At 37.6% G+C, this 27240-nt stretch overlaps 2 protein-coding genes across 4 annotated transcripts in view; one reads left to right on the forward strand and one right to left on the reverse strand.

The window, feature by feature from the left end:
* LOC126253006 (large neutral amino acids transporter small subunit 1) overlaps positions 1-27240 on the forward strand; it is a 389967-nt gene that overhangs the window by 354851 nt on the left and 7876 nt on the right. Inside the window, exons 8-11 of the mRNA XM_049954057.1 lie at positions 10210-10284; positions 12450-12609; positions 20880-20972; positions 25072-25127. Of these exons, the coding sequence (XP_049810014.1) occupies positions 10210-10284; positions 12450-12609; positions 20880-20972; positions 25072-25127 (384 nt within the window). The remainder of the gene's footprint in view (positions 1-10209; positions 10285-12449; positions 12610-20879; positions 20973-25071; positions 25128-27240) is intronic.
* The window catches only part of LOC126253005 (copine-8-like), a 263721-nt gene that overhangs the window by 1509 nt on the left and 234972 nt on the right, over positions 1-27240 (reverse strand). Inside the window, exon 11 of one of the 3 annotated variants that reach the window (XM_049954054.1) lies at positions 21014-21100. The exons of the other annotated variants lie outside the window; for them this stretch is intronic. The gene's annotated coding sequence lies outside the window, so the exon portion shown is untranslated. Of the gene's footprint in view, positions 1-21013; positions 21101-27240 lie in introns of those variants that run through there. 3 annotated transcript variants of the gene reach the window in all.

A 27240-nucleotide genomic window follows, 5' to 3' on the forward strand; every position in this document is an offset into this window, starting at 1 on the left:
ACTAGTTCGTAATGATGTGGAACGAGTCGAATTTTCCAATACATGACATAATTAGGTTAATTTAACAACATACTTAAGTTAATATAACAACATTATTTTATTTTGTTTTTTTTTGTTTTTCTTTTTTCTTTATTTTTTATTTTTATTTTTTTTAATATTTTTTTAAATATTTTTTTTTCTTAATTTATATCTAAAAATTCCTCTATGGAGTAGAAGGAGTTGTCATTCAGAAATTCTTTTAATTTCTTCTTAAATACTTGTTGGTTATCTGTCAGGCTTTTGATACTATTTGGTAAGTGACCAAAGACTTTAGTGCCAGTATAATTCACCCCTTTCTGTGCCAAAGTTAGATTTAATCTTGAATAGTGAAGATCATCCTTTCTCCTAGTATTGTAGTTATGCACACTGCTATTACTTTTGAATTGGGTTTGGTTGTTAATAACAAATTTCATAAGAGAGTATATATACTGAGAGGCTACTGTGAATATCCCTAGATCCTTAAATAAATGTCTGCAGGATGATCTTGGGTGGACTCCAGCTATTATTCTGATTACACGCTTTTGTGCAATAAATACTTTATTCCTCAGTGATGAATTACCCCAAAATATGATGCCATATGAAAGCAATGAGTGAAAATAGGCGTAGTAAGCTAATTTACTAAGATGTTTATCACCAAAATTTGCAATGACCCTTATTGCATAAGTAGCTGAACTCAAACATTTCAGCAGATCATCAATGTGTTTCTTCCAATTTAATCTCTCATCAATGGACACACCTAAAAATTTGCAATATTCTACCTTAGCTATATGCTTCTGATTAAGGTCTATATTTATTAATGGCATCATACCATTCACTGTACGGAACTGTATGTGCTGTGTCTTATCAAAATTCAGTGAGAGTCCGTTTACAAGGAACCACTTAGTAATTTTCTGAAAGACAGTATTGACAATTTCATCAGTTAATTCTTGTTTGTCAGGTGTGATTACTATACTTGTATCATCAGCAAAGAGAACTAACTTTGCCTCTTCATGAATATAGAATGGCAAGTAATATATATTAAGAACAACAAAGGACCCAAGACGGACCCTTGTGGAACCCCATTCTTGATAGTTCCCCAGTTTGAGGAATGTGCTGATCTTTGCATATTATGAGAACTGCTTATTTCAACTTTCTGCACTCTTCCAGTTAGGTATGAATTAAACCATTTGTGCACTGTCCCACTCATGCCACAATACTTGAGCTTGTCTAGCAGAATTTCATGATTTACACAATCAAAAGCCTTTGAGAGATCACAAAAAATCCCAATGGGTGGTGTTCGGTTATTCAGATCATTCAAAATTTGACTGGTGAAAGCATATATGGCATTTTCTGTTGGAAAAACCTTTCTGGAAACCAAACTGACATTTTGTTAGTACTTCATTTTTACAGATATGTGAAGCTACTCTTGAATACATTACTTTCTCAAAAATTTTGGATAAAGCTGTTAGAAGGGAGATTGGACGGTAATTGTTGACATCAGACCTATCCCCCTTTTTATGCAAAGGTATAACAATAGCATATTTCAGTCTATCAGGGAAAATGCCATGTTCCAGAGAGCTATTACACAGGTGGCTGAGAATCTTACTTATTTGTTGAGAACAAGCTTTTAGTATTTTGCTGGAAATGCCATCAATTCCATGTGAGTTTTTGCTTTTAAGCAAGTTTATTATTTTCCTAATTTCAGAGGGAGAAGTGGGTGAGATTTCAATTGTATCAAATTGCATAGGTATGGCCTCTTCCATTAACAGCCCAGCATCTTCTAATGAACACCTGGATCCTACTGTATCCACAACATTTAGAAAATGATTATTAAAAATATTTTCAACTTCTGACTTTTTGTTCGTAAAGTTTTCATTCAATTTGATGGTAATACTGTCTTCCTCTGCTCTTGGTTGACCTGTTTCTCTTTTAATAATATTCCAAATTGTTTTAATTTTATTATCAGAGTTGCTGATTTCAGACATGATACACATACTCCTGGATTTTTTAATAACTTTTCTTAATATAACACAGTAGTTTTTATAATTTTTGATAGTTTCTGGGCCACTACTCTTTCTTGCTGTCAGATACATTTCCCTTTTCCGGTTACAAGATATTTTTATACCCTTAGTAAGCCATGGTTTGTTACAAGGTTTCTTACGAGTATATTTAACTATTTTCTTGGGGAAGCAGTTTTCAAATGCATTTACAAAAATGTCACGAAATAAATTATATTTTAAATTGGCATCAGGTTCACGGTACACCTCATCCCAGTCTAACTGCTGTAGGCTTTCCCTGAAATTTGCAATTGTTAAATCGTTGACTGGACGTACTACTTTGGAGGACTGTTTAGTAGTGCTGAATGGAGCTATGTCATATATTGTAACTAGCTGTGCACCATGATCAGAAAGACCATTCTCAACAGGCTGAGCATTTATCTGGTTAAACTTATCTTGGTCTATAAAGAAGTTATCTATCAGTGAGCTGCTATCCTTTACCACCCGAGTAGGAAAATCAATAACGGGTGTCAAATTGAAAGAACCGAGTAATACTTCAAGGTCATTTTTCCTATTACCCTCTTTCAGAGAATCTACATTGAAGTCCCCACAAATAATAATTTGCTTCCCCCTGTCTGACAGATAGCACAACAAGGAGTCCAAATTTTTCAGAAATAGATGAAAATTTCCTGATGGGGACCTATATACAGTTACAATTATAAATGTGCCTTTATTTAATTTAAGCTCACAGGCACATGCTTCTATATGTTTCTCTACACAAAACTTTTTTGTTTCTGTACCTTTTGCACAATGATAACTTTTGACATATATGGCAACTCCTCCTTTCTCCATATTTTCTCTCATTACATGTGCAGAGAGCTTATATCCACTTACATTTACCTTATCCATATCAGTAACAATGTGATGCTCAGACAGGCATAGTATATCTATTTCATTCTCAGCTTCTAAATCTTCTAAACAAACCACAAGCTCATCTACTTTATTCTTTAAACTCCCAATATTTTGATGAAATATACTTACATTATTTTTAATTATACTTTTATGAGAACCTTTCCTTATTCTAACATTTGCAGTACTCTCCTGTCTGAGTTTCTCATTGTGCTTAGGCCTAGTTCCTATACCAGTGGTCACACGGTGTTCAGAGAGGCAGATTATGTCAACTGGGTTGGGTGACTTTAATTCATCAATGCAATTACCTAGGACTGAGATACAACTTGGTGGAGATAAAATTTCTGGTGATTGGTGAAAATTTATAATTGATAGCTGTGATTGGTGATCCAATGTGCTATAATTGTGCTGTTTAATTTCTTTCCTAAACTGAAGATTTGTTTCAATTCTGACCTCTCGTAGAACTTGACATCTTTCTGTCTTACCTATCCTAAAAAAGGTGCTGCTCCAACACCTGTAACCACTGGTATTTTACCATTCATGGCAGTGTCTCCCCCCCTTAAATTTCCTGCTATTACCCCAGCCAGTTTCCCCTTCCCTTTCCTGTTGAGATGTAGGCCGTGCCTGGTATAGTCCCACCTACTGAGATAATCAACAGGAACCACACCAATATGAGCCCACGCACCCGACCCAAGCAGCCGTTCCAACTCCAAATTAACTCTCCCAACAGAAGAGTTCAAATGAGGCCGGTCATGGCGTCTCAGGACAGATACAAATTCAACATTGGTGTGTCTTGATGCCGACGCAATCTTTACCAGGTCACACTCTATACTGTACCCAGGATCTCTGTCGATGCTGTTCCCTGGCCCTCCCACAATAACCACGGTGTCTTCCCTGGTAAATCCTTTACAGAGTGAACCTAAATCCTCTGTCACCTGATCCAGACTAGCACTTGGTTTGAAAAAATTTGTGACCTGGTATTCTGGTCCTAATTCCTCCTGCAGAAGTTGGCCTACACCTCTGGCATGAGAACTGCCTAACAACAAAACTTTCTTCCTTTTCGATGACTTTCCTACATTCTTTTTCAATTTCCTATTGAAAGTTTGTTGTGTCCTGTCTACACCTACCTCTGCTTGAGGCTCATAAGTTTCTAACTGAAGCAACAGGTCAAACTTATTTTTGACATTCACCACAAAACTGTCAGACTTAGTTCTAGGCCTGTTCCTTCTGCTACCTGTTGCCACTTCCCACCTCTCTTTGCCCTTCTCCCTCCTTAACCTGTCCAGATCTTCCCTAGCCTGATCTAGCTCAGCCTGAAGGGCAGCAATTTTCCCCTCCTGTTCCACTATCTTCCTATCTCTGCTGCAAATCCTACATAACCACTGATGAGCCTGATCCACTTTCCCAACACCCACGCCACTGCAATCCCCCCAGTGAAAAAAACTACTACATCCATCACACCAAACCCCGGAACTAACAATTCTACGGCAAGTCAGGCACTTCTCACTCATGACAAAAATAATACTTTAGCTAGAATAAATCAATTAAATTACCGAAAATAAAAAAAGACGTTACAAGAATTAAGCCTATTCACAAATGTATATAAGCAAGTTTCTGATTTAAAATTCCGCTGTTTTTCTGAGATCTGTATTAAAACAATGAAGGTATACGCTATTTATTATATATTTCACTCGATTGAATGAAAAAAAGGACAATTAAACGAGGTACTTTAACTTTGATTCTCCAAAAACGTTACGAGAATTAGGCCTATAAACAAATGTATATAGGCAAGTTTCTGATATAAAGTTACGCTGTTTTACTGAAATCTGTATTAAAACAATGAAGTTATACGCTATTTACGGTAGTTTACTTATTTGTTACCGAGAAACTAGTTAAATTACCGTGAAACAATAAACAAACACGTTTACAAAATTTAAGCCTAAGCGCGACTTCGCGAAGTTACGATCTTTTCGTGTTTTCTGAAAAAATACGCAAAGAAAAGTCAAACCTTTAATGGCAAGACTAAACGATACACTAATGCATGTATTTAATTTGTTGTCGGCGTTAAACTAAATTATATTCCTGTCTAAATCACTTAACTTTCTGGAAATGGTTTCTGGCGTCACTTACTCGGCGGCCATCTTGGAACTCAAGCCCCATCTTGGAACTCCAGCCTTCATTAAGTCCTCGGGAATTTGTAAGCAATCAAGATGGCTACAGACTCTGATAAAACATTAGCTGCTTTTTCCTCATTGGTAAATGGGGCAGTAAACACTACTAGGTTATCCATATGTCATGTTTCACTAATAGTGGACACAGACATTTTAGTGCAGATAGTTTAACCCTTTAACTGCTGAAGGCACGCCACCTGCTTGGCATGCTGAGGTGCCATGGCCTGCGATGTAATCTGTCTACCCGCACTGCGTGCCTGTCCGTTGGAGCCGCTGCCAGGACTGGATCAGCCCATGCTGCCCAACCTGCCCTGTGCTGAATATTTCTTGGCTGAATACGACTCGTGCAGAGCCAGCATGAATTTTTGGCGACTTTGAGCTGTAATATCTCGGGCAATAGTTTCTGTAAAGAAATAAAATTTGGCCATCTTGTACAACCTTATGTGTTCTCTTAAGAATAATAATGAAAAGACTTTTATGAGCCATATTAAGCAGAAAATTGTTGGTAAATCGGCCAAAAAAATTTTGAAGTTTGGCTTCTAGCATCTCCTGAACTAATGCTATGACGAATGTGAAACTTGGCTTGTCGTTACCTAACAACACAAGGTTCTTAAATATTAAGTTTCATTGACATAGCACTTTTCAGAACTGAGTGAATTAAGCAAAAACTTAATGATTTTGTAAAAACGTCAAAAATGTGATATTTTTGTTCCGATTATGCTAGAAAACTATCCTCCATAAAACATACCAAGCTGTTCAACTGGAATGAAAGTTGGGCATGAAAATCAGGCCCGAAAGCAATGTAAACTTTAGGTTAGTATGTCTAGTAGTGTGAACGCATGATGAAAATGAAATTTAGAGTGCAATAGATTGACTGCAGAATGATAAGGAATAAAAATTTTTATTCCGTACTATTTTCCAATAATCTACAAATCAGTTGAGAAGATGTTGATTTTTGTGAAAAGATGAAAGCAGGGTGTATTCGATACTTCTTTTTCAAATATCGTTTTCTATTAATGCTTCAAAGCCAGTCTCATTCAAACAACAAATTTTAAGCCCCCCACCCTCCCCAGAACAAGGAGTTTAATTTTCAATATTGGCTAACAGAGGCAAAGTAGCAAGAAAAATCGCACTGAGAAAGGAGTTTTAACTTTGGCACGTTGTTTCTCATTGATCAAAAGCGTTTAAATCAGTTATTTTAAAACATGTTTTGTACAAGTAGACCGAGTGTGATCTACATTGAGGATAAAAGAATACAACTGTCCATGTCAATAATTTAAATGTATCGTATGCAGATTAATGTATGAGTTTAGTTATACTGGCACAATGTACTCGGTGTAATTACATTTGCCACAGTACAGATATTGTGCCATCACAATCACCAAGTCCGTTCATTTGCCAGTAAACTGCTACATATGAAGAAGTCAGGCTTCGTTTGAATAATTTTACACATGTTGCATCTGTTTCTCATCCTTCTTTTCGATCCGGGCTTTGGACTGGCACTGGTGAAGTTAAAAATAGATTTATATTTTTTTTACATTTTTGCCTTTTTTTAGTAAGTCATTCAGAAGTGTCAATAATTTTTTTCAGATTTAGTTCCCAATGATTAGTAATGCTTCTTTGTATGATAAGTCTCAAAGCAGGGTGCAACACATAATGGATCGCTGCAAGTTTTGCATTGGTATTTAGTTTCCCGGTGCACTTTCTGTTCTGTGCAAACCACACATCTGCACATTAGCACACTTTTCTGCGAATGTTCACTTGTGATAACAGCTGGAAAATGTCTCCCTGTGAATCGCAGAGGATTCTCGTCATTGTAGCGCCTTCTTCCCCTACCAGCTTTTCTCCGTTCTGTAGCATATTTTTCTACAGTCTCCCTTACGAGAGAAAGGTGAAACTCTGCGAGTGCCATTTTTCGCCCTGTTGCTGACCGATGGGGAGCACGAGCATTTAGTATGCACTGATCCCAAGGAGCTCAGTAACATGTCACAATGATCAACTGCACCCATACTCGAATTGTAATCTACAATACATTGCGGTTTCTTTATTTTTTCGCCAGTATTTCTGTCATTCTTCTCTGTTTCAACCATTTGTGTTGTGTGACTAGTGGTCAACATGTACTTCTCTCTCTTATCGAACCACTTGATAGCAAGGACTTTGTCAGTGGACCTAAACTCAGTTTCTCCTCGTTTTAATTTCTTCTGCAGTTTTGGAATGTTGCACCTGTTCTTACGAACAGTGCCACATGATGTTCCATGGTTGTGAAGCCAAAGAAACAGGTCCGGGCTGGAGTACCAGTTATCAACATATAAAATATGACCCTGTTCCAAATATGGTCCCACAAGAGTTGCCACTACGTCGCCACTTTTTCCCGAATGTGGAACCCAATTTCTGTTGTTGCCCCTGTATATACAATAAAATCTAATATATACCCATCCTGACAGTCACACAGTACAAATGTCTTTATTCTGAATCTCTTCGCTTGGTTAGAATGAATTGCTTAAAAGATAATCGTACTTCGAACAGCAAGAGTCTTTCCTCTATACAAAGCTTGTGATGTGGGCAAAATGAATTATGAAACGCCTTATGAACTTTGTCAACAATTGTCCTAATTTTAAATAGACTGTCACCTCCAGTACTTGCAGAGTTATTACTGAAGTGTAACATTCTCAGAAGTAGACAAAAATGGTCTCAGGACATAATTTTGCTGAAAACTGGTGTGTTCAAAAGTGTCTCTCTGGACCAATAATCACTTAATTTTAACTCTTTAACTTGCTCCATTAGAAGGCAAACAGCAACAAAACAATACATTTCCTCAAATCCAGTGTCTTTCTACTTTGACAGTCGAGAATTCACAGATTCTGTAGTATTTTCTCTGGTGTAAACGTAAAAACAATTTGTTTTGTCTCCATAAATTTCAACAGTTCTTGAGACATAAATATCACAAAAAATGAAAGAATGCTTGGGTCAGTATGTAATTGACATTTGTGTCCTGAACTCGAGTCATTGAAGTGATGGTTTAATGGCTGGAAATCGGTTTCTTTCCAGTCAAATGTGTCACTTAAGCGTGCTCTCTTCTGAACCATTTCACTGTCACTGTCTGATTCCTCGGATTCAGAGGAACTGCTGACTGTAATTCTTGCTCTCCCCTCTGATGTAAAAGGCTGAGGACTACAGCTAGATTCTGTTGAAGACTCATCACTGTTAGCAACGTCAGATAATTCACACTCATTGTTGCTCTTAGTGAGCATTTCTTTATCTGTGCAACCACGGCGACATGACATTTCTCATGTAGAAAACAAGACCACTGTCGAAAATACAGGAATCTAAGTCAAATTCTGCAAGGAGCGAACACAGCAACAAAGATATATGCACTCTCGAACTACACAGTCAGACCACTGAACAGCTACTAGAAGAGTGGGGCAGAAAGACAGCCATGGGTGTATACATGTTCGTAGTGCTCAGATAGCTGTGACTCGGTGCGCCTAAATGTGTCCCTAGCAGTGGGAAGGCCAGTGGCACGGGCCACATAAACACGTCCTTAGTGCTGTAGGGAAGACCCAAGGCGACGTGTATACACATCAGGCGCGCCAGGGGAACGGCGAGGCATGATGAGTTAACACTTCCACAGTAGTCAAAGCGTTAATGTGCATCTTACATACAACTATCTGTTTGAAAAGAGGCTCTTTTATTGGTAACAGCAACAGTATCTCATGGTATCGGCCCCTTTTTAATAGCCTCTGCACTGGAAATAGCTTGAATCTTAACCATAGCAGACAAGTTAGTATAACCTCCACATCAACTTCACAATCCAATCCAGTTCAGTTCCTACAGATAGGACTCCTTGTGCTACCTTTTTGAAATCTGAGCCATGAACCATACTGAATGGTCTAAGGTATAATTTGCGTTTTGGTTATAGGAACATAGCTGATGTTGCTTTGTGCCTTGTTTTAATTTGACAAAGCATGTATGTTTTCTTATGTTGGAAGTGGAAGAAACAAGATTACAACAGATTTGTTCGCATTGAACAAACTTTTTTAAGAAAAGGTTAGACTCTAGCATGACACTTTTTCCAGACATCACTCTTCCTCCTCTTCACCACCTTTGCAATGCTACATGCCAAATCACTTAATTTTCATCTAACATCCTCCAGTCCCACAAAATAAAGCTTCATTAGAGACCATCTAATCTTGAGAGAGTTGCTCTTTTTCACCTTGTCACTGCTACACTAAAACACTAAGACTGGGTACTCAGCTTCATATTAAGTCAATGCTATTATTACACTGCTGCACACTTCAGTAAGAGGGACTATGTTAATGAGTAGAAAGTGACAACAGTGTCACCGTTCTCACACGTCATATCCATCGGACTATAGTGGGAAGGAAGGAAGCGAGTATAACACTGACATAATGGGTGCCTCAATTGCTGATGTATGCAACCCTTAACATTGGAGTCGTACTCACTCAGCTTCTTTTCTCTACATCAGAACTTGTTAAGTGGACCCAGATGACAAGCAGCAGGAGTCGGTGAATAATTTGGTTGTGCAACACTTCAATCATTTTGAGCACATTTGTGGCATCATTGATCAATGTGTGTGTGGTTTTGGACTAAGCTGCATCAAAGCACTGAGAGTTGTGGTTGACTGGTGAGTTGTCAAGGATCAGGATGGCTCTCCAAGAATGTCTTGTGGAGTGTATAGCATGACACTGCGCACCATCACTGGGGTGAAAGATATATGGTGCTAATTCAGTTCCCCACATCTGTATAACTATGGAACATTGGAAGCTTATGAGAATGTAATCTTACAAACAAGTGGTTAACCAACACACACAGAATCCTGAACAAGAAAGACCCAGATGGCACCACCTGCCAAGAAGGAGCAGAAATGCTGACAGACCAAACAGAACATGGATTCATTTTGTGACAAACATAAACTGCAAGTGACCATTTGGTCTGCTGATTGGTGGATGCTGATGGTGTAATTAGAGTATGATGACAATGTTATCTGTGATAAATAAATATACTCAACATGTACTGTTTAATGTAAAATAGTTTTTCAGTTATGTTATTTTAATAATGTTATCCCTTATTTTTTTTCTTTCTTCTTTCTCCAGGCCTTACTGTCAATGCTGTACTTGACTGTGTCTGACATTGGAGCTCTGATAAACTATGTGGGCTTTGCAACTTGGGTAAATTTATTACAATATTTATACTATAAAATATTTTGAATGTATGTTCAGATACTGTTTTTGTTTCTGTTAATTTTATCAGCAAACTTGAGTCTGTTTACTCAATTATTACCATTATGAATTTCATTCTCATTCAATTCATTACATAAATTTCTGTTTGTGTTTATATTGATATATATACCTATATTACACAGATTACATCCATTCAACATGAGGTTCACTCGACCAACCATTTTGTAATAACCAATTACCCATAGCGTTTCCTTTTTAATACTCTATACTGACTGAGTGTGTTGTACTTTACAGTGCACTGCAGTTTCTTTCCTGTAAACATGCATCAACTTTCTTCTCATGTTGCCACAATATTTAAATTTAATTTTTCAATTATTAGAGATGACAATGGTATTGCACATTTACAACTGAATATTTAAAATAAACAGTGATCTTCTAATCAGACTTCGATTTCAGTCTCTTATGTAGGGTGACTCTCAACTGCACTGACAAAATTTTGAAGGTTGTTCAGGGATATTTCTGAGTAATTTGGTACGAGGGACCTGTTGTCTCTGATTTCTTACGCTGTTGCATTACTCTGCTTTTTGTGTTGCATGTTTTGGTGACTGCTTATTACAGGATTTTCACAGTCATATAGGTATTTTCACAGAGACAAAGGCAAATGGGGCAATGAGCCACTGGAGGTCATGGGTTCCTCGTAGTAAAATATTCAGAAAATATCTTCAAACAACCTCTGAAATTTTCTTGGTGGAATTTGGGTTCACCCTATATAATGATTTACTGAGTTTCTGTGAGCACAACCTTAATATGCACTTTACACATCTTTAATTTTTATATGAGGTATAGCCTATAAAATATTATGTTGTAGAGTATGTTGAGTATAACAGCTATTCCCCTAGATACAAATCTGGATAGAAACACCTAACAGGACATTGACAAAACAATTTCAGAGGAGGAGATGGCCCCTGTTGTCCCACTTCTCTCTATAACTGCATATATGTTGTTGGAGCCTTTGAAATGGAGAGGTTTTCCTCCTCAATATGAAAATGAGAGCAAAATATTTTTGACAATGAAATTCAATGTATCAAACAATGGAAACTCCAGGTAGGAATATCAATGATGTAGGGAAAGACAGATTGCTACTTACCATAAAGAAGACACGTCAAGTTGCATACAATCACAATTAAGACATTCACATAAAGCTTTCAGCCACGGGGCACATAAAGCTTTCAGCCACAGCTTTCATCAGTAACACACACACACACACACACACACACACACACACACACACACACACACACACAAGGTGCACACTCGCAAACACAACTCGCACACACTTGACTACAGTCTCTCTCAGCTGAAGCCACACTGCACCTTCATAATAAGAAAGAACTAACACAGAAAATTAAAAGGAAGAACAGACTGATGCTGAGAACAAATGCATTAGAAATCTTAGTTTGAATAACAGAACACGTACGGAACTGATTACTACTTACTGCATGGAGGAGGCTTTGAGTGACTGAAAGGCACAAGAAACAAATTGGAAGAAGACTGTGTGTGTGTGTGTGTGTGGGGGGGGGGGGGGGGGGGTTGTGAGGGGTGGGGGGGGGCGGTGTGTTATAATGCCTACATCTTATTCTAATGTGCCTCAGTGTGTCCTCTATGTGGTGAGTGGCAGACTATCAATTTCATCTGGTTAGTTATTGCTCTATAACAGATTTTCCAATGTTCAAATTTAAATTTGACATTTTCATTTGTAATCTATATTTGTAGTCGGTATATCATCTCTTCCTGTTATGCTCAAGAAACTCTATATACCTCGCTTCACTATTTGCTCCGATCAGCACAGACTGCTTATTTTCTTGTGTGTCAAGAGTCTGAAGCTTACTGTTTTGTTTCACATGTCTTTCAACATCACTTTGTGTAGATCAAGTAGGGGATTATACTTGTAAAAACTGTACTGACTGTTAAAGATGGGAGTTTTGAATGTACTCACCAGAATTATAGTATAGCCTCTCATGAATATTCACGTTCACAATTTTCATTTTAATGAATGTACCTTTTGGCATACTTCCAATTATGTTTTCATTTTGAATACTTATGTTTGTATTTGTATAAATGTCAGTAACTTATAATCTAATGGCCTTTTACAGTTGAGTATTGGTGTAGCAGTATTGTGCCTCCCATGGTTACGATGGACACAGCCCAACTTGGCTCGACCAATCAAAGTCAACCTGTTCTTCCCTATTATTTACATCCTGGCCAGCTTATTCATAACCATTGTGCCAATGCTGGCAAGTCCAGTGGAGACAGGTAAATATTTTCAGCTTTAGAAGTTTCTATTGTTACTGGTGCTGATTTATTAATTACATAATAATTTAGAAGTTTACTTCAACAAAAATTGAAAGTAACCCTTCCCCCCCTTTCTTATGCGCACACAAAATTTTCGTCATTCCTAAGATCCCATCAAGAAGGAGAACTTTCAGGGTCATTATAAAGTATATTTATGCTGCTTAACAGCTTCTTCAGCTTTATTAAATAGGTCCTCCTTATCCCCTATTGACAGCTTAATACTTACATGATTACACTGGTATTTTCTAAACCTTCATCTGTTACAAGATAGGTCTGTCAAATTCTGATCTTTTCAGTGGACATTGTTACTTTCCATACAGCTAACAGAATTTTCGATTGCCGAGTGTAGATAATCAGATAATCAGATAATTTGTAGAAGTATTGGCTAACGAGGTAACACTTTTACTTCCTTTTGAATTTGCAGAGATTTTCTGTTGGAGTTTGTATAAGAACTTCACACTAGAATACATAGCTCCATCCTGAATCGTAATCAAGCACTAGTTCATCACCCAACCTCAGACCAAACACACACCTGCAAAATATCCTGATTAAATCCATAAGGAATCGGAACATAATGTTATGTGCAAATTGAGAAACATCAACAGAAGAATTAAGTAGTGCTCTGTGACTAAGTACCAGCAAATAAGTGACAGTGATTCTAAAGTACAGCATTATGATCATGTTTGTGGAAAAGTAACCAAAAGGATTAAGTACTGTCAAAGCCCGCAAACAATGATAAGATTTGAAGCTACACAGCAAAAAATCCTTCTTGTATCAGACAATCATGGTTGGCTTTGTGCAGGAATCCTGAACCAGTTCGTACAATCAGAAATCTTTGCTTTGTCAGTGACCTTTGCTGAAGGTTGTGGTTCGTAACATTAACATTGAAAAAAACAAGATATTTTAAAAAGGGTAACTGTCTGATAATTTTAAGTGGCACAAACGATATGATGAATGCAACCACAGACTTCAAAATGGCAATGACAAACTTTCTTAAAAAGATAATGCACACTAAATTGATTGTATGCACTATTCTGTATATACACGACATACCAGAATGGAATGACAGAATTGCCCTAATGAACAGCTACATAATGAGGACTGTGTCATGCTATAACCATGATACTGTAATGGATGCAAATATCTGAGGAAGACGAAGTGACTACACAAAACATGGGCTCCACTTAGTGTTCAAAGGAAAAGAAAATCTTTGCAAAATTTTACAGTATGCATTATTGGCATGCTCCAATAAATCAGCATTAATAAGTCAAGCCTGATCTAGCATCTGCAGAAAGACATCGGACTATAACTGATGAGTCTACAACAGCAACACAACCAGAAGTAGATAGAGAATCATCAGCAGGTATATTGCTACTGAGGACAGCATTGGATGCAGCAACAGAATCAAACAAATCAAACAGGACTGATTCTTCACTGACCCCCTCCTATGCAGAAGCGGTTTCTGCACAAAAACCTGATGTTGAAGAGGCGCCATCAAGAGAAGCAAGAAAGGAGAGCATATGAGGAGTTTCATGTAATTACTGCAGCAGCAACATCACCAGCAGCACTGACACCAACAGCTCCATCAATGACTTCAACAGCTGCAGCACCAGTAGAAGTACCAGCAAACAGCAGTGGCACTAGCAGCAATAATATCAGCTCCAATGACTCCAACAGCAGTGGGCCAAGAACACAATCCACAGTAAGTGTCCACTTAAGGCCACGGTGGCCTGCAACAAACAGGCTTTTCATTTACCCCTCCTCCCCCTCCCCCCCTCAAAAAAAATGTGACAACTTCAGTTAAGGTGGGGTCTCCCAGCAATGCTGAAAATAAATCTAGACATTCAATTGTAAGTAATGAAACCATACCAGAATCTTCTCATGGAAATGTATTGACTAGTATGAAACGTACCCTTGCCCCAAAAACCTATTTTCATAATGTGCTGGGTCTTAAGAATAAGCTAAATGAGTTAGAACTTTTAACAAGCATCAACATTGAATTATCAGATGCCCGAAAACTGTGTATTACTGAACACTTTATAAGGTCTCTCAAAATAAAATTGGTCGTGTTATCACAATTCAAACCAGTGCACCACTTTTCAAGGAATAACTTCAGAGGTGGAGGAAATTGCATATTTGTAAAAGTCAGTATTGCAGCTACTCCACTGGACATATGCATCTCCTACTGTGTTGAGAAAGACATAGAGTTGTCTGGTATTGAAATCAAAGATATTAGTGTTCATGTAATATCAGTTTATAAATCTCTCTCAGGCAGCTAGCACTCCTTTTACAGAAATTTCACACCAGTATTGGAAAAAGTGATGAAAAGAAAACCATCAAGAGTCATAATCTGTGGTGACTTTAACATCAGTTTCCTCACAGAAGGTGATGATCAATCTGACTTTAATAACTTTATGAACTGTTACAACTTTGACATGAAGGGCATATTCCCAACTAGGGTAGCTAGTCAAAGTTTAAGCACTCTTGTCCAACTCATTAGCTACATGGACTGTTCTGTTAGATCTATAAATCTGGGATTTTCTAACCATACTGCACTGATTATACAGACAGTCTTTCTAGACTGTAAATGTCAACCCAAAAGAATTGCAATAAACGGATGAATGCCAATCACTGTCTGATTATGTGGTTGATTGGGTTTTCAAATGATCAGCATTGTGATAATTATTAGCGAAATCCATAGATTCAGACTACCAGAGTGGAAATGAACGACTAACAGGAATAACAGGTGAGAAATATTACGTATTATCTTCTCGGTGTATCCAAGAAAATGAAATTTTGACAGAAAATTTTAGGCCAGATCGCTACACTAGTAAGGACCAGTCGTACAGTCCCCGGCTAGCAGCCGCTTTTTAAGTTCTATTCTGGAAGTAACGTGGAAAACGTGTTGTACGAACACATAACAACGCCTAACCAGAGAATTTCGTAGGATAGCTAAACCTGTGATTCTGGCTGGGTTAGTGAAGTTAATTGGCAAACAAATTTTGACAATGACAGGAATAGCTACAGAATTGGTGATGACAAGATTGTTTGTTAGAATGAGGAAGGAGAAGAAATGGGGACATCACACAAATTATGGAAGAGTAAGTCGATTTATATAAAAATTTCGTTATACTACTTTTTGATCTCATGCTTGAGGAACTGGTGTGTATGAATGAAATGTGAAACTATTTCCTAACATAAAGCATTTTGCTTGTAGTAGGCCTACCAGGCATTTGATGTTGGTACTTCATGAATTATATTCTGTCGTGTTATAATAATGACCATTTGTGCCAAAACAGTCTAGTTTATTTGGTGTGTGTTACAAAATTGCAGCCGTATTAGAAAGGCCTATTTTGTTTTATCTAGCAGACAGTGACAAAATATACATAATCAGATCAGTCTTCTGTATTATTTGTATTAACAGCTTTTTCAGTACTAGATAACGACATTTCGATTTTTCATGTAGCAAAACGTTTGACAAACTTTGATGTTGTAATAGATTATTTATGTCACACAAAACAGCAAGTTGTTATCTAATAGGCAATAAAGAGTGCAAATTTTCTGAAGAGTTCTTGTTCTCCCGATTACAAATAAGCCCATCCACTATTAATTGTGTTTTTTATTTTAAAAAAGAGGGGCAGGCTGTCAAACTGGCCGACTGGGAGCAGGAGAGGCACAACAGGACATTTCAATTTCCACTGTCCTTATTATTGTTTGATGGCATCCATTACAAAATATGCACGTTTCAATTCCACAGTACGAAATACAGTGACGTGCGATAGAAGAATGCTGTATGAAGAGGGGTGGCACTGCACTTTGGCACACTTAAGACCAAATAACATGTCTTACATTTCCTCAGAAACATGGGTTTTATGTTTCAAACTTTTCAGAAAGATGTATGCTACAAAATGAACATATTTTTGGAAATTCGATTTTTTTTTAGTATTGACCCAGTTAACAAACATCGTAGATCGCGGATAGGTGCGCAGAGCAGTCTGAGTTATAGTGGATAGCCACCATGTGATCCGTGTTTACATTTAGTGATTTTGCTGTTTCTCCTTCGTTTACTCTCACGTCAAATGGAAACAAAATGGATATCTGTGCTCGGGAGCTATCAAGTGAATTAAAATACATTCACATAATTACGGAAGGCTAAAATATGTTATTAGTTTCAGATTTTATTTTATTTCCACCTTTCTGACAGTCGAGCATAAATCCCCTTGCACAGCAATGAAGTTATTTTTGTCTGTTTTCTAAAGAAATTTCACTTTTATTAACCTTTTCTGCAGAGGCAGACAATGTATTTGAAACGATGTTTAATTCCACAGTACTGGCTAGTTTCAACTGTCCACTGCATTTCAAGCACACGTTTTCATCTTCTAGCACATAAGGCATTACGCCATAATAAAGAACCAAACATGATACAATACAGTACTGATGCTCCAAGAAAATTTACATCCCAAAAACCACACTGAAAAGCTTAATATCGGGTCGAGGTCTACATAATTGGGAATCAAGACATACGAATGTCCACTTTAAGTATGCACTTTAAATGTAGACATTTTAATATTGTTCACGAAATTCCGATGCTCTTGCAGTATCCTCTGATTTTCTTTTTTTCCTTGTCTGCATCTACACCCTGTACATTTCTACAGTCCATATAATTTATTAGCTCACTTCTGAACATAAGGCCTAAGCAGCTCCAGCCTGAATAGGAAGGAAATGTACTATGATGATTTTTTTTTTCTGCTTTGGAAAACTGAGAAGACATTTTGTAAATGTATTTACAGCTATGGTGTCAATGTAGGTTTAACTTAGAGAAAAGGGCTATCTTGTTACCATTTTGTGGAATAATGCATCTACAGCCATATGCTGCAGACCATTATGAAGTGCTTGACAGAGGTTACATCACATTGTAAAAGTTATTATTAGGACTTTTTCTCATTACATTCACAGGCGGAATGGTTGTTGAAATGCCTCTAAACATATTGTAATTAGCCTAATCTTGTCTTCATGATCTGTATGCAACGAGAAGATAGGGTAATATATTACTAGATTCATCATTTACAGTTGGTTCTAGAAACTTTCCAAGTACGTTTTCGTGGGGTGGTTTATGTCTGTCTTCAAGAGTTTATCAGTTCAAGTTTTTCACCATCTTAGAGACACACTCCCATTGGTCACAAATATCTGTGACCATTAGTGCTGCCCTTCGTAGTATCTGTTCAATAACCCTGTTACACCTATTTGATATGGGTCCCATGCACTTGAGCAATATTCTAGGATGGGTCACACAAGTGATTTGTAAGCAATCTCATTTTCAGACGGCATTTTTCTAGTCTTCTACCTATGAACTTCAGGCTGATACCTGCTTTACCTACAACTGAGGCAGTGTGATCATTCCCTTTCACATTCCTACAAATTGTTGCACCCAGGTATTAGAATGGACTATTAGATTTCAGTTGTAACTCACTGATATTATAATACAAGGGTACTATGATTTCTCAGTTTTGTGAAGTGCACAATTTCCATTGCTGAACATTTAAAACAATTTACTAATCTTTGTACCACTTTAAAATCTTATCAAAATCTGACTGAATATTTATGTAGCTTCTTTTGGACAGTACTTCATTATAGGTAACTGCGTCATCTACAAAAAGTCTCGGGTTACTATAAATAGTGTCCACGAGGTCATTAATATAAGACGTGACAGCAAGTGTCCCAACACACTACCCTGGGCACATCTGAAATTATTTCTACATTTGTTGCTGACTCTCCATTGCAGATAAATTGCTGCATCCTCCCAACCATAAAATTCTCAGTCCAGCCACAAAGTTTGTTTGATACCCCTTACAATCATGCTTCTGATAATAAGCATAGATGTGGTACTGAGTCAAATGCCTTTCAGAAACTGAGTCATACTGCATCTACCTGACTTCCTGTGGTGGACAAACAAGGGTATCTATCCTGGACAGCAATTTCAGGGGGCACCAAATTCAAGTTTAGGGGGGAAAAAAAAACTTGTTTTGCAAAATGCCTAGCATCAAGCACAAGTTGTTCTATCAATCACTCAATTGATTTTGAAACACATCCCACTTGGTTTCTGAACACATCGTAAGTTGATTTCTGGACATGTCCTAAGTTAATTTTTGAACATGTGCATGGTGGACATGATTCTCTGCCAGGGAAATCCATGTTGCATCTAGAAAAAAATCTTTCCCCCAGACAAATGGGGACATGCCTACAGTGACATCTGCAAGCTACGAGCAGAGCTTCAACAAATTGACATAAGTAAAATCTACCTGCATTCAACAGTGAGTCACGAATAGCCACTGAAATAAAGCTTTCTATGAGACAAACTTTGATGAACTAATATATTCTTTCGAAGAAGGAAAGCACGACATGTAAAGCTGTAGAGAGACAAAAAGATGCTGGGACCTAAGTACTGAAGAAATGTGTACCATCTTGCTTGTCTGTTGTCTTTACTGGCTGTATATTTCCTGTTTTTAATTTTATGTCATACAAAACAGAAAATTATTAGTTAATAGGTAGTAAAAAGTGAACATTTATTGTTGTAGTCACAAAAAATCCCAACCAGCATCAATTGTGAGGGTTTTTTTTTTATATATATATATATATATATATATATATATATATAACTCAAACACTGAAGGAGAGGGTGCACTACTATCAAGTTTCTGCCCCAGTTCAGAAAAATCACAAATTCATGGCTGAACATCACTACAGATTGTCAGCTCATTGTTTGTCCCAGCGTGTACAACAGTTTGTAGTCTGTTAAACTCTGTTGCCTCAGTGGTTGCTGGAATAGCCTCTTCGATACGTTGAATGATGCCACCAAGCATACATACTGGGCTAACATAGTGATTCTTCCCATTCCATGCTGCTATTTCCCTAAGGGGTACCATTATTCACCATATGTTTGAACTGCTGATGGTTAATAGATCCTACTATTTTGCATTTGTCAGCCCTTGACATGGATCTCAGCACATTTTGCAACAGGTGGAGTGAATCTCACAGGCTCAGTTTCAGTGCAAGTCAGCATCTTGAACTTGTTAAATAGGGGGATGGGTATAACACCCTGAGTTCTCTCTGGTTCCTGTCTCCCTTGTACAGGATGCACAGGCCTACCATTGAGACACCACTCTGTCAAGTGAATGAGCATTGACTGATTATTTTTCCAGCACACCAATTCACAGCACCTTCCAGTTGCTTCAGAGTAGTCAAAGCGATTTCCAGCTGCTTATTTACAGCAACTAGCTCTTACTGTGCCTGAGAAAAGCATATGCCATGGGGGCTGCATTGTGCCTGGTGCAATATTTTGCAGAATAGTAAGCAAATAATTTTAAATTAAGGTTGCAGATTCTATTTTAATTTATGGGTCTGGTAGCCTTTCAGAATTGAAGCAATTTATAGCCAAAACAAGATGCCTATTGTGACAACTATATATTGGTAAAAATTTACTGTTTATAGGTAACACCGAATAACTGCATGGCAAGCAGAAACATTAATTAAAAACATACATGTAGTCTTTTGGCAGACAAATAACTGTTGTTTTATGATAAATGTCAATATGATCTTGTAGACATTAAGCTATAATTAGAAGATAAACAACTAATTCTATAGTTGACAAAACAAAAGATTTTTTCTCCAAATGTAACTAAGCTTAAATGGAAATAGTTTATAGCAGTTTAATGATAATTAATAATAAATTTCTAATAGCTGTTTTACTTCGTTAATACACTCTTAACTTGTTTCAAATTCCTTAAAATACTTCTTTGTTATGAGGTACACAAAATGAATGGTTTATTTGATTGAATTAGTCACTGAATTAGTATCATAAAGTAAGTTTTGTTAATAAATATTGTGATCTTGATGCCAAGTACATCACAGTAGCTTCCAATTAGTGATAATTTGACATTTTAATTTTTCATTATTCATGTGTTGAATAGTTATGAGATTTTCAAAAGAAAGGATGTTTTGTATCAACATTGTGGCTTGCTCTGGAGGATGTTAAATTGTCAATGGAACTGGCTGATAAGCTTTACTGTCTGACAGAATTACCATTTTACTTAGATGTTTAATGGCAGTTTGCTGAAAACTTTTCTTGGAAAAGTTCTTGAAAAGATAAGAGTTTTGAAATTGTTTGTGAGTAAATATTTTCTTGCAAAATATTTCCGTGGTATGACACTTAAAACTATTTTCTTACATTCTAGGCTATGGCTGTCTTATGATACTCACATCAGTTCCTGTTTACCTGATATTTGTCTATTGGAAAAATAAACCAAAGCCAGTACAAAAATTTTTAGGTAAGTTCAAAGTGTTTAATCATGCTTGTTGGCCTACTTAAGTTTTTATTATTATTTCCTTTTCCTCAAACACTTTCACAATGGCTATTACATTTTTCATATGAGTGGTGTATTCTTCTAAGGAAGACCTTGAATGAGATAAGCACATAGACAGGTTAAGACTTATTGGGATGAGTTGCAGGTTGCTCAGCTTGTATCATATACAGTATCATATATTTGTTTGACAAATTAAGGCACATAGAGAAACCCCTTTGGGGAGGAGAAAAAAAAATACTCATAATAAAGCACTCATTAGGTTCACGAGACAGCTGTTAAAACAGGCAGGTTAGAATTTAAAGAGTAGAAGATGAAAATTAAGCCAAAAAGTAAATGATTGACTTTATAATTCTGACACTGAATAAGTAGTTCTGGAGAACTTTGTATGGATGAAGGGCAGCAAATGATGATGGGTGGGCAAAATACACACAGTTAAAGAATGATGTTTTGGGAGAACCTGATTCTGCTGTACAGTACGAGTAGACCCACCAGGAGTGTACAGTGTGTTGCTGCTATATGGAAAATAAAATGGAAAGAAGACATACTAGTTGCAGGCTTACACAAACATTAAGTTAATGAATCAACAGAGGGTATAATACGAGCATAATTCATAGGGGAACTATATTAATGACTTCAGACTGTTGAGAAGGTGCACTGAGAAAGTCATTGGAGCAGTAATCCATTTGCTGTCTGTTGCTGGATAAAGAGCTCATAGACTTCTCAGTTCATTACATTGTTGAACAATGGAAACTCCAGGGTAGAATGATGACAGCCCTGTGGTCGTTCCATCTGTAGTGATGAGCAGTCCTTTTCCAAATACACGAAAGGTACACTAGAGCCTTCAAAAACAAAAACTACCCTCCCAACCTTGTACAGAAAAAGATCTCCCATGCCTTGTCTCTCTGTCACCTACTACCTCTCACATTCCCACTGTCTGGCCACAAGGGAGCAGTCCCCTCATGACCATTATGACCCAGGATTGGACCACCTGAACCATATTCTCTGCCGGAGTTTAGACTACCTCTCATCGTGCCCTTAAATCAGGACTATACTACCCAATATCTATCCCACCACTCCTCCAGTCCAGTGATATTCTACACCCCACCAAACCTACACAAATCCTTGTCCATCCTTCTCCCACCCCTGCTCCCAAGTCCTTGCCTCATGGCTCATATACTTGCAATAGGCCTAGATGCAAGCAAGACTTGTCCCATACATCCTTGTCATCAGTAATGATACAGGACAGAAATGGTTGGTGTTGTTCACAAGCCAATTGATGATGAGCAAGCAGGAATGTACATATGGCCACCTGCTGATTTTTGTGATTTTAGCTTAGAGTATGTGGTACCCACACTCCCAACTTTTAAACCGTCCCCATTCCACGCAAATTTCGCATGATGGTGAAATGATCACAGTTCATCTCATTTGCCAGTTCTTAGGCACAATGACATGGATTATAGTGGGTTAATGCATTTAAGTGATCTTCATCTAACCCTGAAGGTCTCCCTGAATGTGGAGAGTCTTTAATGTCGAAATAATCCTCCTTCAAATGAGAGAACCATTTTCTTCCCATGCTTTGTCCAATGGAATTATCCCCATACACAGTGCAAATGTTTCTTGCTGGCTCTGCTGCTGTCACCCCTCTACTGACCCCAGACAGAAGAATATATTTGAAATATTCAGATTTCATCACTTGACACTCAATTTTTTTAGCTTCCACAGCTCTACTCACTATCTGCCAAATAATAGCAACAGTGAAGCACAAATAAAAAAATGACACTCAATAAACAAACCCATAGCATCTGGAATACCCACATGAAAAACAGAAGCACTATGATCTTATACACCAACCTAATATACACAACAAAAAAAGTGTTGCATCACCCCAGTTCCCAGAACTCCTGAAGATAGACGTTGACTATGGCTATTCTATCACAGACACAGTCCCTTTTACTGTTCAGAGATGTCACTAAACCCGCCCCAAGATGTAAACAGCACCTATTAGATGTAGGGGGTCCGACAGCCGATCAGTCCAGTCATTCCACCAGGTAGGAGGTACACGGCTCGTCTGTAGTTCAACCATACCTAGATGATCAATACCGCAGTTCGATTGCATCCACATTGTTACTTTGTGCCAGGAAAGGCTTTCAACAAGGGAAATGTCCAAGTGTCTTGGAGTGAACCAAAGTGATGTTGTTCGGACATGGAGGAGATACAGACAGACAGGAACTGTTGCTAACATGCCTCGCTCAGGTTGCCCAAGGGCTACTACTGCAGTGGATGACCACTATCTATGGATTATGGTTCAGAGCAACCCTGACAGCAACGCCACCATGTTGAATAATGCTTTTCATGCAGCCGTGGGACATCTTACTATGACTCAAATTGTGTGCAGTAAGCTGCATTATGTGCAACTTCGCTCCCAATGTCCATCTTTGCAGTCATGACATTATGCAGCATGGTCCAGATGGGTTCAACAGCATGCCGAATGGACCACTCAGGATTGGCATCATGTTCTCTTCACCAATGAGTGTCGCATATGCCTTAACCAGACAATCGTTGGAGACGTGTTTGGAGGCAACTTGGTCAGGCTGGAATGCCTTAGACACACTGTCCAGCGAGTGAAGCAAGGTGGAGGTTCCCTGATGTTTTGGGGTGGCATTATGTGGGGCTGACGTGGTGGTCATGGAAGGTGCCATAATGGCTGTACGATACGTGAATGCCATCCTCCAACTGATAGTGCAACCATTTTGGTAGCATATTGGTGAGGCATTCGTCTACATGGACGACAGTTCGCGCCCCCATCGTGCACATCTTGTGAATGACTTCCTTCAGGATATGACATCACTCGACTAGAGTGACCAGTACATACTCCAGACATGAACACTATTGAACGTGCCTCATATAGATTGAAAAGAGCTGTTCATGGACGATGTGACCCACGAACCACTCCGAAAGATCTACGCCGAATCGCCGTTGAGGAGTGGGACAATCTGGACCAACAGTGCCTTGATGAACTTGTAGATAGTATGCCACAACGAATACAGGTATGCATCGATGCAAGAGGATGTGCTACTGGGTATTAGAGGTATCATTGTGTACACCAATCTGGACCACCACCTCCAAAGGTCTCGCTGTATGGTGGTACAACATGCAATGTGTGGTTTTCATGAGCAATAAAAAGGGCGGAAATGATGTTTATGTTGGTCTCTATTCCAATTTTCTGTACAGGTTCTGGAACCGAGGTGCTGCAAAACTTTTTTTGATGTGTGTATATCCGTCAAGTATTTATCTGTTATCTATTGGAAGTACATAAAGAGTCAATAGCTTGATCCAAAAAATACCTCATTGAACTCTTATCATAATTAAAGCAAACTAATTTTTGTGCCTATGGCATATGAATAATTTCTAATGGGTCAATGGTTTTCTGGCATAGATGTTATGATTCATGCAGTGAATAATTTCACAGAGAACTATGATGTTGGTTTAAATCACCACAATATTTTGCACTTCAAACAAGTTACATGTACATTATTGCAGATAGTGGCCACTCGTCTAACCACATTCTCTTATTCTAACCTTTTATCTCAATTAATAAGCATGTGGAACAGTCTAATAATTCATTGGGAAGCACTGAACTTGAGATTGCTTTAATCCTCCCAGATGCTGTACTTTCAGAATATATTTGACATTTGCTGTAAAACTTAGAGAGATATTAACATATACAAAGAAGAGCAGCACGAATGGTCACTAGCGTTTTTTTCTCATGGGAGTGGCATGGAAATATGAAAAACTAGAAGTTGCTGAATGTAGTAGTTGCCTTCTAGAGCAACATGCCAGTATCATAAGACAGACTGATGGGAGGGAATATTATGGAATTTCTTTTTTTATGTTCATATGAAGTACCGACATCTATGTCTTAATATTATGATTTTTGTTCTTAACAGTATTTAATTTCATGGTATATTGGCTGTTCCTTTATTTTTAAGTTGTGCCATCCCAATTTTTTAAGTTCTCAATTTTTCTAAGAAAGTTAGATGTTTCTGGTTATTTCTTTTTTCAGGTGCTGCAACACATTGCCTCCAAAAACTCATGGTTGTTGTTCGGCCACAGTCAAAGGTTTTTTTTTTAATTTATTTCCACATTTTTGATAACACTTAATGTATCTCTGCTTAATACAACAGAATGGCTCAAAATATCTTTTACACCTTTTTATTACTACTTATTTCTCAATATGCTGTTGAGCTTGTCATAAACCGTTAAACTGTAACATCAGGCATAGATCCTGCACCATGAACATATTGTAGAATAAATAAAGTAACAAAGTTAGCTAGCTGAACAACAGAATGAACTGTTGTGAGCCTGCTTTTGAGTTACAAATTAAAGTGATGTCAGCAGACCAGTACTGAGTCATTCTGTTATCCACTAACATTAATTTTCTTTCTTTGTAAGGAAAGTACAAAGTGAAAAATGTGACTACTGCATGGGAGCACCATATGTTCTTCACTTTTCTCTGTCAACCTTTGTATAGGTAATGAAAATTTCTACACTTGGGAGCACTTGGTGATGTACTGGCACCTATTATTTCTAACACTAGCAAAGCACTAAACTTTGTTACAGGAGAATCTGTAGATGTGTTCATATTCACTTACTCTTTCTGGCATTTTTACTGACCTAATTATTATTAGAGTGATATTACTACATCCTGACTGCTGACTTATTGCTGGCTGCTTGTGTTTTAGAATAGAAGTACAGTAGAGAGCTTGAAGTACAGCACACTAATGTATTGCTTTTGGCTCAGCAAGTTAATAAACACTACTTGAGGTTTTGATGCCATTTCCTCAATGTGTTAACACCAGTGCTGCTTTAATGAACAAATAAATGAATAAAATAATTTTACTAACAATTTTCATAAATATGTGAATAGTCTAAAAGATGTGCTATTCACACACATTTTCTTCGCTTCCGAGATCCCTAGTCCCAAACTAATATATATAGAATACTTGGCCAAATAATGTGTTTGCTCCAGCTCTTGCTAACCTTTTAATTCTATGATTATTTAGCAACTATATTGGTATCTTTTAATGCTCATGTACGTCCAACAGAATATTTTATGTGAAAATAAAACATTGGAAAACCCAGGATGGAATAATGACAGTATTATGAAAATGATAGATTGCCACTCGCCATATAGTGGAGATGTTGAGTCACAGACAGGCACAAGAAAAGACTGCCAAACAAGTAAGTTTTCGCCCCCCCCCCCCCCCCCCCCCCCCCACACACACACATTCATGTGTTTATGTGCAATGTGCATGTATGTATTGTTTGTTCAGAAGGCCAAAAGACTGAAAGCTTACTCCTTTAGCAGTTTCTTTGTTGTGCCTGACTTGGACTGAACATCTCCATTATGTAGTGAGTAGCAATATATTCTTTTTATAATATTGTGTGAAAATACACAGACCATTTCTTTGTATATAAAGGGTCCCATGCACAGTTCTTCCTTAGAGAGAAAAAGGCAACTTTTATTACAGGAGGCTTCATTGATTTTTTACGTCTGTATATATTTTACAATGATGATGGTGCTTAACTCTTTGCTTCTCATTACTCTCACTGTGGAGAGTGATGCTTGTTTCTTATACTCTCCAGTGAAAGTGGCAAAGATGATGTGTGTGGATGGTATGACAGTTCTTAGATCTGGATGATTTCTGTTATCACCAGTATTGACGAGCTCTCTTGGTTTCAGTCATATAGCAATTACTGTGATAAATTTTGATACCTGTTAACCATGCCACTGGATGCTGCTTTAAATAATTATAATCTCAATAACTGAGTGCCATATCTCTCTCTCTCTCTCTCTCTCTCTCTCTCTGTCTTACACTAGAGGAGTGCCTGTTGACACATTTTATTTACTAGTCAAAATTTTTTAAAGCTGTTTATATAACTTGATTTACAGGAGTGTAAAATCAGTGTTTTATTATAACATGTTTGTAATGGTTATGAATGGACATGAAATTCCTTATCAGAAAATGTGAAATTGTGATCCATTTATTAGTCATATTGTTTCAACTTTTAACTTCTATATAGAATGCAGAACTAGGTGGAAAGGAGAGATAAAAGAACCATTGGTGCTTGTAGTCCTCAAAGCTGCTGTGGTTCTACATGCAGAAGGAACTTCTGATTAGATGTAGTTGCTAAATTTCAATTTACTACATTCAGAGCCTGTCAAATACTG

This window comes from Schistocerca nitens, chromosome 4, assembly GCF_023898315.1.
Source record: "Schistocerca nitens isolate TAMUIC-IGC-003100 chromosome 4, iqSchNite1.1, whole genome shotgun sequence".
In the NCBI taxonomy this organism is placed as follows: Eukaryota; Metazoa; Arthropoda; class Insecta; order Orthoptera; family Acrididae; genus Schistocerca; species Schistocerca nitens.